Source organism: Equus asinus, chromosome 20, assembly GCF_041296235.1.
Source record: "Equus asinus isolate D_3611 breed Donkey chromosome 20, EquAss-T2T_v2, whole genome shotgun sequence".
Classification (NCBI taxonomy): Eukaryota; Metazoa; Chordata; class Mammalia; order Perissodactyla; family Equidae; genus Equus; species Equus asinus.
In genome coordinates, this window is record NC_091809.1 from 90,499,440 (window position 1) to 90,515,122 (window position 15,683).

At 38.5% G+C, this 15,683-nt stretch overlaps 2 protein-coding genes across 15 annotated transcripts in view; both read left to right on the forward strand.

Annotated features, from left to right (window-relative positions):
* LOC123278917 (olfactory receptor 2AG2-like) overlaps positions 1 to 15,683 on the forward strand; it is a 410,069-nt gene that overhangs the window by 201,703 nt on the left and 192,683 nt on the right. For 11 of the 14 annotated variants that reach the window (XM_070490941.1, XM_070490944.1, XM_070490943.1 and 8 more), the window contains one exon: positions 3 to 9,852. The exons of the other annotated variants lie outside the window; for them this stretch is intronic. In XM_070490941.1, coding sequence (XP_070347042.1) covers positions 25 to 969 — 945 coding nt within the window. In that variant the 5' untranslated portion in view covers positions 3 to 24 and the 3' untranslated portion in view covers positions 970 to 9,852. Of the gene's footprint in view, positions 1 to 2; positions 9,853 to 15,683 lie in introns of those variants that run through there. 14 annotated transcript variants of the gene reach the window in all.
* LOC106837630 (olfactory receptor 2AG1-like) lies at positions 9,926 to 13,081 on the forward strand. The gene has a single exon (XM_070491559.1). The coding sequence runs from the start codon at positions 11,161 to 11,163 to the stop codon at positions 12,058 to 12,060; it is 900 nt and encodes a 299-aa protein (XP_070347660.1). The 5' UTR covers positions 9,926 to 11,160; the 3' UTR covers positions 12,061 to 13,081.

Here is a 15,683-nt window from a genome sequence, read left to right on the forward strand (position 1 = left end):
AGGTAACTAAAGACACAACACGGAATGGAGCACTGGAATTCCACTCTAGAAAGTGGTTTCATATTGATGGGGATTCTGAATGACAGTGGGTCTCCCAAACTGCTGTGTGCTACAATCACAGTCTTGTACATGTTGGCCCTGACCAGCAACATCCTGCTGCTCCTGGTCATCACAATGGATGCCCGGCTCCATGTGCCCATGTACCTCCTGCTCGGGCAGCTCTCACTCATGGACCTCCTCTTCACGTCTGTTGTCACTCCCAAGGCCATCGTGGATTTTCTGCGCTGTGAAAATACTATCTCCTTTGGAGGCTGTGCCCTTCAGCTGTTTCTGGCACTGATGCTTGGTAGTGCAGAGGACCTCTTACTGGCCTTCATGGCCTATGACAGGTATGTGGCCATTTGCTATCCTCTGAACTACATGGTCCTCATGAGGCCCAGGGTCTGCTGGCTGATGGTCACCACATCCTGGATCCTGGCATTCCTGTGTGCTCTAGGACATACCATGTACACTATGCACTTCCCTTTCTGCAAATCCCGGAAGATCAGTCACCTGCTGTGTGAGATCCCACCTCTGCTGAAGTTGGCCTGTGCAGATGCCTCTAGATATGAGCTCATGGTGTATGTGACAGGTGTGACTTTCCTCTTGCTCCCTCTTTCTGTCATTGTTGCCTCTTATTCACTAATCCTACTTACTGTGCTCCACATTCCCTCAAATGAGGGGTGGCAGAAAGCCCTCGTCACCTGCTCTTCCCACCTGACTGTGGTTGGGATGTTCTATGGAGCTGCCACATTCATGTATGTCCTGCCCAGTTCCCTCCACAGCCCCAAGCAGGACAACATCATCTCTGTTTTCTACACGATTGTAACCCCAGCCCTGAACCCCCTCATCTACAGCCTCAGGAATAAGGAGGTCATGGGGGCCTTGATAAGGGTCTTGGGGAAATACATGCTACTGACACACTCCTGACAAATTACCAAGTAGACATGGTAGGGGTCTAAGATTCAATTTTAATATCATGCAGCAGTGAGAAACAGTAATACTTTTAGGATGACCAAACTCCAATAGGCTCTAAACATCAGAGAAGGACAACTCTCCCTTGAACTGGATTCTTAGACAATAGAGAGAATTATCCTTAGAAGATATGTTGGGCTTCTTGCTTATTAGGCAGATGGCTGTTCCAGCAATTAGTTGGAAAGAATAATAGATTTATGACGGCATTTATACTCCAGATTAAGGAGCAGTTTGGATTGATTATATAAATAAATACAATACCTAAGTTGATGCAGTGGAAGAGGCTAACCAGGGTATTTTTATACTGCCTGAAATCAAATTTAAAATCAAAATAGAGAAATGAACAAAAGAGGAGGTAAAGTATCCAAATCTGAAGTGATGATTGAGATGCAATAATAGTGAGAGACATATGTGTATTGCTTGAAGTCTTTAAAAATGTGACTTTACATGTATACAAACATGCTTTGAAATATCAAAACAATAGCAAGGAGCTCATATTCTTGAAGTGAGAATATGTGTATGTCACTGTTCATGTGAAAGGAGGGATAAAATGTATAATTCACTTTCTAGCTAGCTTAAATGTGCTTTCTTTATTATTTGATTTATTTGTGCGGGAAGATTTATTACAAAAACTGGAAACTTAATCTGTTCTGTTAAGAAGCTCCATAATACCCTGGCTCACATAGTTGGAATTGAGGTTGAGGATGGTGCTTTGTGAAAAGTCGGAGTACTTTCTTTTCTTGACAGAAGCAATCTTAAATTGAATAATCTACAAAGTTAAGCTATAATATATAATCTACAGCTAATCTATAAAAGTAACCCAGGTTAATTATGAAAACTGAGAAAATTAAAAAATTTAGAAAGAAGCAAAAATCACCCAGAAAGTTTTCCTCTCATTTTTTTGTTTTCCACGTATGTGTTTTACTGAATTGTTATGTACATTGATAAAAGTCCTTCTTTTTTGTCATTTGAAATTTGGTGAACCTTCTTCCTTGTTAAGAGGGGACATTATAGTTTAGGGGTAGGGAGTGAGTGGCAGGGAGGGAGGGGGCCAGAGTGCGTGAGTTGAATCTCTGCTCCCCCTATATCATCTGTGCATCTTTGGACACTAAATTAAACTCTCTGCACCTCAGTTTTCTCATTTAAAAGTGATGATAATAATAGCACTTATGATGTTTTGAGGAGGATTGAATAAGAAAATAAATTTCAAGTACTCAGACCAGAGTCTGGCAAATGGTGCATAAAACATGCTGCCTATCACACAACAGGTGGCAGTATGAGAGCCCCACCCACCCCTGCACCATGGCCTCATGCCACAGCTAGCAGGGTGAGAGCCCCACCCACCTCCACACCATGGCCTCATGCTGCAGCTGGGCTAGATGAGAGCCCCATCCATTCCAATGCCACAGATGTGGCTCCACCACAGCAGTCAGGAGTCTGTAGCCCACACAGGGACACTCCTTGAATATCTAGCTCTGGTGGCCAGGAAGGATAGCACTTTTGGGCCCCATGTGTCATCTCCTACACAAGGCCACTCCTTCAAGACTGGGAGATATATTTGATTTGCCTAATACGTAGACAAAGAGTCAGGCTAAATGAGGAAATAGAAGAATATGTTCCAAACAAAAGAACAAGAGAAAATAGAATAACATTTGCATTATAGGAGTCCCAGATGGGGAAGAGAGAGAAAAAGGCCCAGAATACTTATTTGAAGAAATAATGGCTGAAAACTTCCCTAATCTGGGGAAATAAACAGACATCCAGGTCCAGGAAGCCCAGAGGGTGCCAAATAAAATGAACCTAAAGAGACCCACACCAAGACACATTATAATTAAAACAGTAAAAGTTAAAGAGAAAGATAGAATCCTAAAAGCAGCAAGAGAAAAAAAACTTGTTACATACAAGGGAACCCTCATAAGGCTATCAGCAGATTTTTCAGCAGAAACTTTATAGACCAGAAGGGAGTGACATTACATATTCCAAATGCTGAAAGGAAAAAAAAGCTTCCAGCTAAGAATTCCCTACCCCATAAAGTCATCATTCAGAATTGAAAGAGAGATTAAGATTTTCCCAGAGAAGCAAAAGATAAAGCAGTTAATCAACACTAAATTGGCCTTACAAGAAATGTTAAAGGGACTTCTTTAAGCTGAAAATAAATGGCACTAATTAATAACAAGAAAACATACAAAAGTAAAAAATCTCACTGGAAAGGTAAATTTATAGTAAAAGGTACTGGATCAATCACTTATAAAGCAGATATGAAAATTAAAAGACAAAATTAGTAAAAATACTACAACTGCAATAATTAGTTTAGAGATACATAAAATTTAAAAGTGCAAATGTGACATCAAAAATATAAAACATGAGGGGGGAATAAAAGTGTAAAGGTTTGGAATATGTTCAAATTTAAGTTGCTATCAAGTTAACACAAATCACTGCGTATATATAAGATGTTATATATGAACCACACTGTAATCACAAAGCAAAAAGTTATAGTAAATAAACAAAAGAAAATCAGAAAAGACTCTAAACATAACACTAAAGAAAGTCATCAAACCACAAGGATAGCGAGAAAGAGAAGAAGAAAGGAACAGAGGAACTACAACAACAGCTGGAAAACAAGGCACAAAATGACAATAAGTACATGCTTATTGATGATTATTTTAAAGATAAATTGACTAAATTCTCCAATCAAAAGACACTGAGTGGCTGAATGGATAAAAAAGCAAGACTCATCTATATGCTGTGTACAAAACACTCACTTCAAGACTAAGAAACACACAGACTAAAAGTGAAGGGATGGAGAAAGACATTCCATGCAAATGGAAACAAAAAGAAAACTGGTATAACTATACTCATATCAGACAAAATAGACTTTAAAACAAAGACTGTAATAAAAGAGAAAGAAGGGCATTACATAATGATAGAGGAGTCAATATAGGTATAAGATATAACATTTATAAATATATATACACCTAACATAGGAGCACCAAAATATCTAAAGCAAATATTAAGGGACCTAATGGGAGAAATTGACAGCAGTAGTAGGGGACTTTAGCACCCTGCTTACATCAATGGGTAGATCATCCAGACAGAAAAATCAATAAGGAAACATCAATCTTAAATGACACATTAGACCAGATGGACCTAGCAGATATATACAGACCATTCCATCCAAAAGCAGAAGAATGCACATTCTTCTCAGGTGAACATGGAACATTCTCCAGGATAGATCACATGTTAGGTATAAAGCCAAGTCTCAATAAACTCAAGAAGACTGAAATCTGGATGGCCTGGTGATGTACTGGTTAACTTCACATGCGCCACTTTGGCAGACTGGGGTTCACTGGTTTGGATCCTGGGTGTGGACCTACACATTGCTCATCAAGTCATGCTGAGGTGGTGTCCCATATAGAAGAACTAGAAGGACATACAACTAGGATAGACAACTATGTACTGGGGCTTCATGGAGAAAATAAGAAAAGACAAATAATATCAAGTATCTTCTCTGAACATAATGGTATGAAACTAGAAATCAATTAGAAAAATAAAACTAGGAAAACCACAAAAATGTAGAGATTAAACATGCTCCTGAATAACCAATGGGTCATCAAAGAAATCAAAGAAGAAATTAAAAAATACCTTGAGAAAAATGAAAGCAGAAATATGACAGAATAAAATCTATGGGATGCACCAAAAGCGTTTCTAAGGGGGAAGTTCATAGCAATACAGGCCTACTTCAAGAAACAATAAAAATCTCAAACAATCTAACTTTACACCTAAAAGAACTAGAAAAGGAAGTACAAATGAAGCCCAAAATTTGTGTAAGGAAGAAAATTATAAAGATTGGAGTGGAACTAAATGAAAAAGAGATTATAAAGACAACAGAAAACGTCAATGAAACTAAGAGCTGGTTATTTCAGTTTATTATTTAGCCACGTGGTAAGATTCATAGGCTAGGGAAATGTTCCAATATTTATGTAGTTCATATATAGCCATCTTTTCCTTTGTCTTTTTCAGGTGACTGTACCCTTATAACTTCCATTCTTAGTTCAGAAAATATTTCCATACATTTATTTTAGATTTGCTTAATAATGTCATAAGTGGTATTTAACTTTTTAATCTCTCTGCAATTTATTTTGGTATGTGATGTATGGTGAAGCTTTAGTTAATTGTGTTTCCAAATAGGTGATTTTCTTACTAACACTGCTAATAATCCTTCTGTATTATTTGTTTACTTATTTTTTTCAGGGACCTAACAAAAGGAGACAGAATAGGGGGTGGGAGGACCTGAGGGCTCAAACGCTGGACTTGAACATCTGTAAAATAAACAATTACCGTGCTTCCTTCATGAATTCCACAATATTCATTGCACTTTGGTTTCATTCTTAGGCAAAATTTCATTGTGTACAATGAAAGTATTTGCAAAATATGTGCAGGTTTGAGGTTAATTATGGTAAAACAAATATAAAACCAACAGCATCATTTCCCTCAAATTTCACCTGTTAATTGTCATTATTTAATCAGTAGCGGTTTGCTAGTATTTATGTGGTATGGTCTCTCCTATATGTGGAATCTAAAAAAACCAAACCAAACCAAACCAACCTCATAGACACAGAGAACAGATTGGTGGTTGCCAGAGTGGGTGGAGGGTGGAAGAAATGGGTGAAAGGGGTCAAGAGATAAAAAGTATAAAAGCAAAAAAATGCAGTTGATGTAAAACAGACACAGAAATTTTGTTATATTTTAAAAAAATTAAAAACGACCACAAAAATATATATATTTTACAATTGTTTTACTATATAGTCTTCTTATAAATATAACAATAGTGAATATTTCTGGGCTAGTTTTCTAGTCACAGTAGTCTATTAAGACCTTCCTCTCCAAGTTTTACTCACCAACCTTTTCTATTTAAGATTCCTGATGAACTTTTGAATCATCTGCTATATGTCCAAAAAAAATCTCATTGGTATATTCATTATGATTATATTTAACTCATAAATTGATTTGGAAATTTTGACTCTTTGCGATAGTCAGTCTTACCTTCCAGAAACACAGTATCCTATTGCATCAACCTAATACAATCTGTTTGTTATTCTCTGAAAATATCATTTTACACCTTCACTCAGTTTATGAACTTGTGTCATACATCCTTGAGAAAAGACAAGTCACACAGGATTCCTCATCTTCCACTACCAAATTTACCAGCACATCTGCCCATAGCTTTTTGTCTTTTAAAAGAGCCCATCAAAGGCCAAACTTTCTGCTAGTGTTCTTGATCCCTAGCTCTCTCATTACTCAAAGAAATTGGGTTGTAATTGCCTGCTGCTCTTTGCATCACCTCCCTCTCTATTGGAATATTTACTATAGGTTACACATATGCTCTAGTAGCTCCCATCTTAAAGAACCCTTCCATGAACCACATTCCACCAGGTAGACTCCATTTCTCAGAGCAAATCATCTTGAAAAATGTGTCTATGCTCATAGTTTCAATGTTCTTTTCTACCATTCATGACTCATGACATTGGAATCAGGCTCCCCCCTCGCCCACTGACCCCCAGACCACTCCCTGGCACTGCGGTTGTGCTTGTCAACAAGGACGGAGCTGTAAGATTCATCTGTCTGACAAAAAAGATAGTTTATATATTTATAAAATGATAAATATGAATTTTAATATCATTACTTATGATGACCAATGAGCATAAAAGGGCTTAAATTAAAGCTACATTCCATAGGAGATACAATATGTCTTTATAATCAACATATCTCAAAAAATTTTTAAACAATTTTGTGAGAAATACTTCCAACATTGCTATCTACACAGGATTTGTTATTAATGTTTTTAGTCTCCAACTCTAAATGTATGTGATTGTGATTGCGTGTGTGTGTTTCCCTGGATGACTCTGTCTTAAATTGCACTTTCTACTCTACTTGCATACATATTCCTGCTCACTTCCCCAAATTCCTCTTTTTTCCTTAAATGCTAATTGGAAAGACTTGCAATTTAATTCTTCAAGCAGTATTTCATTCATTTTGAATCACGATTTAAAGAACCTATATTTTACAACTTCATAAAATGCAAAATGAGAATAAAATTGGGAATGCAAAATGGTTCAGTCATTATGGAAAACAGTTTGTCCTTTTCTTATCAACTTTAGATGTTTCATACAACTGAGCAAGTTCACTCTGAGGTGTTCACCCAGGTGAATAGACAACTTATACTCACTCTAAAATCTATTCATGAATGTTTAGAATGGTTTTTTTCACAATCAATAAAAACCAAAAAAACACATAAGTGTCTTTCAACTGATGAATGGATATATGAACTATGATACATCCATTCAGTTGGATACTTTTCAGTAATAAATGGCAACAGACTACTAATAGACACAATATGGATGAATTTCAAGCATATTATGCTAGATGAAGGGAACTAGACTCCAAATGTCTGATATCATTTAATGACATTCTGGAAAAGGCCAAAAGAGTAGTGACAGTAAGTAAACAGAGCAGACAGTTGGCAGAGGCTTGAGTGAGGGCAGGAGATGATTATGAAAGGGCATCAGAGAACGTGTGGGGTGGATGAAACTTCCATATCTTGATTTTGGTGGTTGTTACATGCCTATGTACATTTGTCAAAACTTGCAAAACTGAATACAAAAAAAGGATTTTACTGTATGCAAATTATACCTTAATAAAAAGAAAAAATATAGAAAATGATAATTTTAAATAAATGAATTAGAGGCTTTTAATATTCTGCTTCTACAGCTTTCTTTAAGTACCCATAGAAAAGTTTCATTTCCATCTCATTATTTTTCTCAAGAATTTCAGTTTTACTATTAAAAATGCAAATATATTTACTCTTTTAACAATGAATTAAGCTTGCAAACTCATTTACTGAACCAATTTCTGGGTTTACCATTGCTTCCTGTACTATATACACTCCCTCAGCACCACTTTTCATCCTGCTGAAATTATTTTATTGGGAAGCTTTGGCAGTGAATTATTTTAGTTTTTGTTTTTATTTTTCCTCACTCTTTAATGATGGTCCAGCTATGCATTGAATTCTAGTTGCGCAGTTATATTCCATCAGCACTTTCGAAGGTTTTCTCTCTTTTCTATTACTGCCATTGAAAAGTCCACTATCATTTGATTTTCTTTACTAAGTGGGTAATCTGTCTTTTACCTCTGGGAGCATTTAAGATTTTCATTAGCTTTGACATTCTACAGCTTCAGTACCATGTATTTCTTTTTATATTTCCTGTTCAATACCTAGAAAATTGTCCATTCTGTCTTCAAGCACCACTCGTGGCAAACAACAGTAACACCAAGACACATATACTTATGCACAAGATGCACTGGACTGCCAAAGGTCAATGAAGAAGATCTTGTAATTGTAGACTCCACAAAGTACAGTCATATTGAATTGGAAATACTCCAGGCTCAGAGGATCATAAAAGAGACCACTGAGAGGAAGGTCAAAGGAGTATCTCACATATGCCACAAAACCCACCTACTCTCTGTGGAAGAGGGCTGACCATGAAAGGGCCCTTGCTTCCTGCTCTATTTAGTCAGCAGTTTGGAAATGGGACATCAGTGCCTCTGTTAGAGTGAGATAGAAACCTAAGTCTTGAAGCTCATTTAGTAAGAGAAGAGAGCAGGGATACCAGGCCAGGAAATGTGCCCAAGAGGATTCATTAACATCCTGTTTCCTGGACCAAAATTTCCAGGGGAGACAATTTCTGCTGAAAAGATAAGTCCCTCTGAACTTAGGAGAATAATAAAGGACCCTCCTCCAAGACAGGGCCCTGGCTCACTGTTGCCCCAGAGAGGGAAGCGAGGCAGGGTCTCCCCTGGGCAGCTATTCCAATATCTACTTCCTCCAGATTCCTGCTGCTTTCATCTTTGTTCCCAGAACCTAGCAAGAGGAAATAAACATCTTAGCATCTGGACCCAAGAACTCAGTCTGACAACAGCTCCATGTTGTTTCTTAGAAACTACCCAAGGACTGTACTAGCTCTCTGTGTGTATCTACTGCATCTACAGAGAACACCTGCAGAAGAACAGAAGGAGCAGGCAGGGCCCTGACACCTACCTTTGTCAGACTCTTAAGACTCTTAACACAACATAGCAAAAATTAAGTCAATTGCATACCTCTGGAAAAGTTTTATCTTCCTTCCCCTTTTATATGGGAACATCCTTGACCCTCAAACAACCCCCAGGGCAGTCTGCATTGTCCGGCAGCTGGCCTTCTCATCACTCGAGGTAAGGACTTTGTCTATCTTTCAGGGAAGTGTGCAGCCTCTAGGAATGTTGAGTTGAGAAACAGAGCCCAAAGCAGTCCCTCAGAACTCAAGCCACTCTGTCTCCAGCTTCTCTAGTGCTTTGGGCTCCGTACTCATCCCAATTCCCTCTATTCTTTGTGTTCTAAACATGGAGAGGAATTAATAAGGATGATGACCGGGTCTGTGTTACCTTCCAGGCCTGGGTATCTGCTTCCTGGTGGAAGTATCAGTACCTGTCCTTAGACCCCAGTGGGCTTTGCTGGCCTCTGATAAGGCGTTTTTGCACCAATCTGGTGATAAATGCCTCCAAAGTGCCATCTAAGAGCAGATGATATACTTGCCATCCACTCTAATATGTTTATACCATTAAAACCCTGTGGAGGGGCTGGCCCCGTGGCCGAGTGGTTAAGTTCGCGCGCTCCCCTGCAGGCAGCCCAGTGTTTCGTTAGTTCGAATCCTGGGCGCGGACATGGCACTGCTCATCAGACCACGCTGAGGCAGCGTCCCACATGCCACAACTAGAAGAACCCACAACGAAGAATACACAACTATGTACCGGGGGGCTTTGGGGAGAAAAAGGAAAAAATAAAATCTTTAAAAAAAAAAAAAAAAAAAACCCTGTGGAGCCATAAGAGGTCAGTAGAAACCATTGAAATGTCAAAATATAGAAGCCACAATATAGGGAAGTGATTTAGAGAAAGATGCTTCACTTACAGATTCTCTAACACATGTTCGCAGTTGTCTTTATCTGTCCAGTATCCATGACGTATGACACTGATTTCTGTCAACTGTCTCTTCTGGTTTCTCTCTCAGATTGGGTACCACACTCCAACAGCAGCTTCCAGAACAGGAGCTCTTCCTCCCTGTCTCTATGACCCTTCAACCCAGTGTGGGTACTCTGGCCCTGCAGGAGGGAGAGTGGGTATCTGGATCAGGTGCAGGGGAGGGAAGGTAGGATTATTGAGGCTAATTACAACAAACAGCACATGCTCTTTATTGCCTACACCTTTTGCCATTTCTCCCAAACACAAACACTCTGCTCTTTCTGGGCAGGGCCTTGTCTGCTTTTTCTGAGTCCTCCCAGGCTCACATTTTATCGTAACCTGTTAAAAAAAAACACACAACAAAAACCTATGTTTGCATTGATCCTGAAGGTTTACCTCTAAAAGCAACACCATGTCAAACACACCATCTCCTAGTCTCAGAGAGTCTAGAATCCCTTCTCTCTCAGGCCCACAGAGAGTGTGGGGCTGGTCAAGAGAGGTGAACATACTAAGGAGGACACACTTTAGGTCTTCCCATGAGGCTTGTGTCTACAGCCTTGAGTGCTGCAAACAAATGTAGGCATAAGTTACATGGAAAAAGAAGTAGAGTGTCTTGTTGAAATCACGTTTCTGTACCTGTTTTAGAATTTCATATTAAGAATAGGTCTATGCCAAACACTAACTGGCTTTTAAATCATTAGTCAAATATTAGACTTAAAATATAGGTGCAAAAATAATCAAGGGCATGGGTGCTAGAACATCACTTTCCTATTAGGAGAGAGATGTTTCATCTTCCCAAAAGAAACACATTCGGGTTTGATGTCCTGAATAGTATTCTCATGTAGTGATCTCTTAATGTTTAGCTGTTACTGTGATGCCTGTTCTCCATTTGGATGGTTCTTTCATAGAGGTAAAATTAAAAGAGTCAGAAACTCAGAGATTAAGAGTTCATGTCAGTTTCCAGTGGGAAGGGGATCACCTCATTTGATTCATGTTGCCATCCTGAGGGACCTCTGATGTTACAAACTAGGGGACTAGCTTAGCAAAACCTCATTGAGAACCCATTTGGTTCCAGGCAACTAAAGACACAACCCAGAATGGAGCACTGGAATTCCTCCCTGGGAAGTGGCTTCATATTGATAGGGATTCTGAATGACAGTGGGTCCCCTGAACTGCTGTGTGCCACAATTGCAATCCTGTACATGTTGGCCCTGACCAGCAACATCCTGCTATTCCTGGTCATCACAATGGATGCTTGGTTCCATGTGCCCATGTACCTCCTGCTCGGGCAGCTCTTGCTCCTGGACCTCCTTTTCATGTCTGTTGTCACTCCCAAGGCCATCGTGGATTTTCTGCCTAGTGAAAACACCATCTCCTTTGGGGACTGTGCCCTTCAGATGTTCCTGGCACTGACACTTGGTGGTGCGGAGGACCTCTTACTGGCCTTCATGGCCTATGACAGGTATGTGGCCATTTGCTATCCTCTGAACTATATGGTCCTCATGAGGCCCAGGGTCTGCTGGCTCATAGTGGCCACATCTTGGGTCCTGGCATCCCTCAGTGCTTTAGAACATACCTTGTATACTATGCACTTCCCTTTCTGTGCATCCTGGAATATCAGGCATCTGCTCTGGGAGATCCCACCTCTGCTGAAGTTGGCCTGTGCAGATACCTCCAGATATGAATTCATGGTGTATGTGCTGGGTGTGATCTTCCTGATGCCCCCTCTTGTTGCTATCCTTGCTTCCTACACATTAATTCTATTTACTGTGCTCCATATACCCTCAAATGAGGGGAGGCAGAAAGCCCTTGTCACCTGCTCTTCCCACCTGACTGTGGTTGGGATGTTCTATGGAGCTTCCACATTCATGTATGTCCTGCCCAGTTCCCTCCACAGCCCCAGGCAGGACATCATCTCTGTTTTCTATATGATAGTCACCCCAGCCCCAAGCCCTTCACCTACAGCCTCAGGAATAAGCAGGTCATGGGGGCCTTGAGGAGGGTCCTGGGGAAATACATGCTGCCGACACACTGTACCATCTAGGAAGAGCTTATGGCTTCCCTCAAAATTCATTCCTCCTCAACATCAGAAGTTTTCTGCTAAGAGTCAAATACTCAGGGTATGAAAACCATAGTGCTGAGTACATCTTTTAGCAGAAAAATGAAGGAATGTACTTTGACTTGTCAAACGCTCGTTTAAATCTTCCTTCAGGAGGTAATTTATAAGGTATGAGTCACACTCTGTTTAAAATTTACTCTCTATTTTCCCTGGTAGCTTCTGAGTTAAACGGGACTAGGGACTTCTTCCAACTTGGGACATGACCTCTGACTTTTGGAGTCCAAATTGGACCAACATGAGAACCAAAGAGAAGAAAGTTTCAAGTGGGAGGCTTAAGCAAGGCCCATACATCAGGGGAGGGGACTTTGAGATCTGCACAAATTCTAGACCAAGTGACCTTGTTAAAAGATCATGTACTGGCCTAGTTTTCTGCCCAAACTGGTAGTAGTTTTCATGTATTTGCATCATGTTCACTCCTCCTTGTTCCAACCATCACCCGTCATGGAAACTGCTCCACCTGGACATCCAGCAGGTGTTTTTTCTGTTTCGGTTCTTTTGTTTGTTCGTTTGTTTTTGACATGGGAATATTTTATACTGCCTAAATTTCAGTTACTACTGAAATGAATAAAATAAAAAGTTAAGGCATCTCATAAGTAAGATCCATGGTAAACAACTATGCTTCTTCCTTGGAAATAAACACAGAAATAAAACAAAACTGATGTTCCATTGTTTCAAGGCTGTCTTGAAATGTCCCTACAATTGCAAAGGGATCATATGCTTGCTACGTGTGGTTGTGTGAGTGTGTGGATGTGTATTTGTGCTGAAAAAGGAGGGGACAACATATAAATTCCTTTTCTAGTAGTTTGAATATGCTGTTCTACTACATTTGCTTATAAGTCTGGAAATATTTAAACAAAAGCTGGGAGTTGTTTTGAAACTTCAAAATAACATGGCTCATCTGAGGGGCACTATTTTAGGGAATATTGCTTTTTTTGGAAATTGGCTAACACTTTCCCTTTTTTTTTTCCAAAATAAAACAGTACTGTTTCATCTTTAACGCTAAAAGAAGTCATTTTAAAAAAAATTGGTAAGATAAAGAATACTAGAAATAGACAAAAAGCAACTAAATTCTCTTACCCAGAGATAACCACTACACATATTTAGATGTATTTCCTTTCATTTTTAGTGCAGGCATGTATTTTACTGGGTTGATATGTGCATGTAGGATAGAGATTTTTTTCACTTATTAATATATAGTGAATGTTTTCCATATTACATGATGACTTATAGAGCAGTGACAAATAGCCTGGGGTCAGTTGTCACAGTGCCAAGGTTTGAATTCAATACACCCCCACGTATATAACTTTGAGCATGTTACTTAACCTCTCTATACCTGAGTCTGTACACCTAGAAATTGTTTATTAGCAGTAATACTAGGACCTACTTCATAGTTGTTGTTGTGAGGTTTAAATAAAAGTTAGTAAATACAAATGTAAGTGTAAATATAAGTGTATTAAATATAAGCACTTTAGAGCAGCACCTGGCATATAATGAGTACTTAACAAATCTTAACTCTCACATGAATAAATAGCCTTGGAAATACTTTTACATGGTGACTAATATTACATCAAATGGAAGCTTTGTAATAGAATTGGCTATTTTGTCACCATTATACATGTAATATTGGTGTTGGTGGTGCGTGGTATGTTTGTGTGAAAACAACGATCTTGATCTCTTAGGTGTGTGACTGATTTTTTCCCTTAGAATAAATTCTTATGAATGGGATTAGGAAACCAAGGTCAAAATCTGTTTAAAATTCTTGATATAAAAATACAAGTTGATTTTTACAAAATGTTAAACATTTTGCATCTTTACTAGCAACATTTAAGTGTACTTAATCCACCAACCTTTTTCCATGTTAAGTTTAACATATAAATAGTCTCTACTAATTTATTAGGTATAGCATTTAAATCTATTATTTTAATTTGGATAAATTATTATTTTATCTTATTGAGTAATTGGAATTCCTTACAGATTATGCATACTGATACTTTCTTATATTTATGATAACTCTTTTTCCAATTTGTTATTTGAACTTTTGTGTCTCCATGGTAACAATTTTTAGACTGAGAGGTATTAAAAATATTTTCATAGTGAAATCTATCCATCTTTTCCGTTTTCTTTCATCGATTTCACTGTTATGATGTGTTATGATGTGTTACCTCTCTCTTTAGGTAAAAATTTATATGTTTTACTTTTTCTTAATCATTTCATAATTTGCATTTAAATTTTTAAATTAATTTCTAATTTATATTGATATGATCACTTTTAACTTTTTTCTAGGTAGTCACTTTTCTAGTGATGTTTTAAAATAATCTTTCCCTTTTCCATTAATTTCTTCTATTTCTTTGATCACATATTGTATTCTCGTAAATGTGGTATTAAGCTACATTTCTTGGCTATCTCTTCAGTTCTAGCTTTGTTCTCTTATTTACTCTTTCTGAAGATATTTGATTCTATCATATACATCTTAAAAACTTACTGGTAATTTGATCAAGAATATATTCAGCTTATAAATAAATTTGTCATTTCGGTATTTTTTGCAATACTCAGCTATGCCTTCCAGAGCACAGTGTACTACTACATTTCAGAAACCCAGTCTCGATTCTCTCCTTAAAATGACTATTTCACACTTTCAGTCTGAGCTGAGGATCTTACCCCGTATTTCACTTGGAAGGGAAAATGAAGTGTAGAGTAAGAAGGAGAAGGGAAGAAAGAGCAGCCCACATCTTCTGGTCTTCAACCTCCCACACACCTGTATGTACCTGCACATTCACATCCTGTTTTCGCCATATACAAATGTCTGTCCAAGGCTGACCCCTCTGCTAGTAATTTGGATACCAATCTCACTCACCTACCAAAGATTTTGCACCTGCAGAATCTCTTTAATTTCTTTCATCAGAATCTCTTTAATTATTTTCTTCCTCTCTTCTGGATCATAACCATAAGGGTACAAATATGCTCCGATTATGCCATCATAAAAATCCCTTTCCATGACTCCACATCCCCTTCAGTTACTGACTCATCTTTTCAGCTTCTCTTCAGAGAAAAAAACAATCCAAAATGGTGTGTCTACACCTACTTTCTTCTCTGCTGATTTTCTATTTGTTTTTTAACCTACTCTCAATCAAGCTCTGATCTCTTTCCATGGACCTGTTCTTTGTCAAAGTCATCACTGATGTTCTAAATAAAGTGGTCATTTCTATATTCTCCTCCTTCAACTGTTCAGCAACATTGACACAATTGACTGAACCCTTCCTCTTGAAATTGTTTCTTCTCTTGGCTTCTAGATACCACACACCCTTAGTTTTTCTCCTTCCTCCCTTAACTGTTTTCACCTTATGGAATCCCCTTCTCTTTCTGAATTTGTAAGTTCCCCATGGTACTAATATGAACTTTGCCGGGGTCCTGCCCCGGCGGAGTCCAGGTTCCTGAGGGATGGACGGCATCGGCGCAATGACTGAGGGGGAAATAAGGGGGACGTGAGACTTGGGTTGGTGT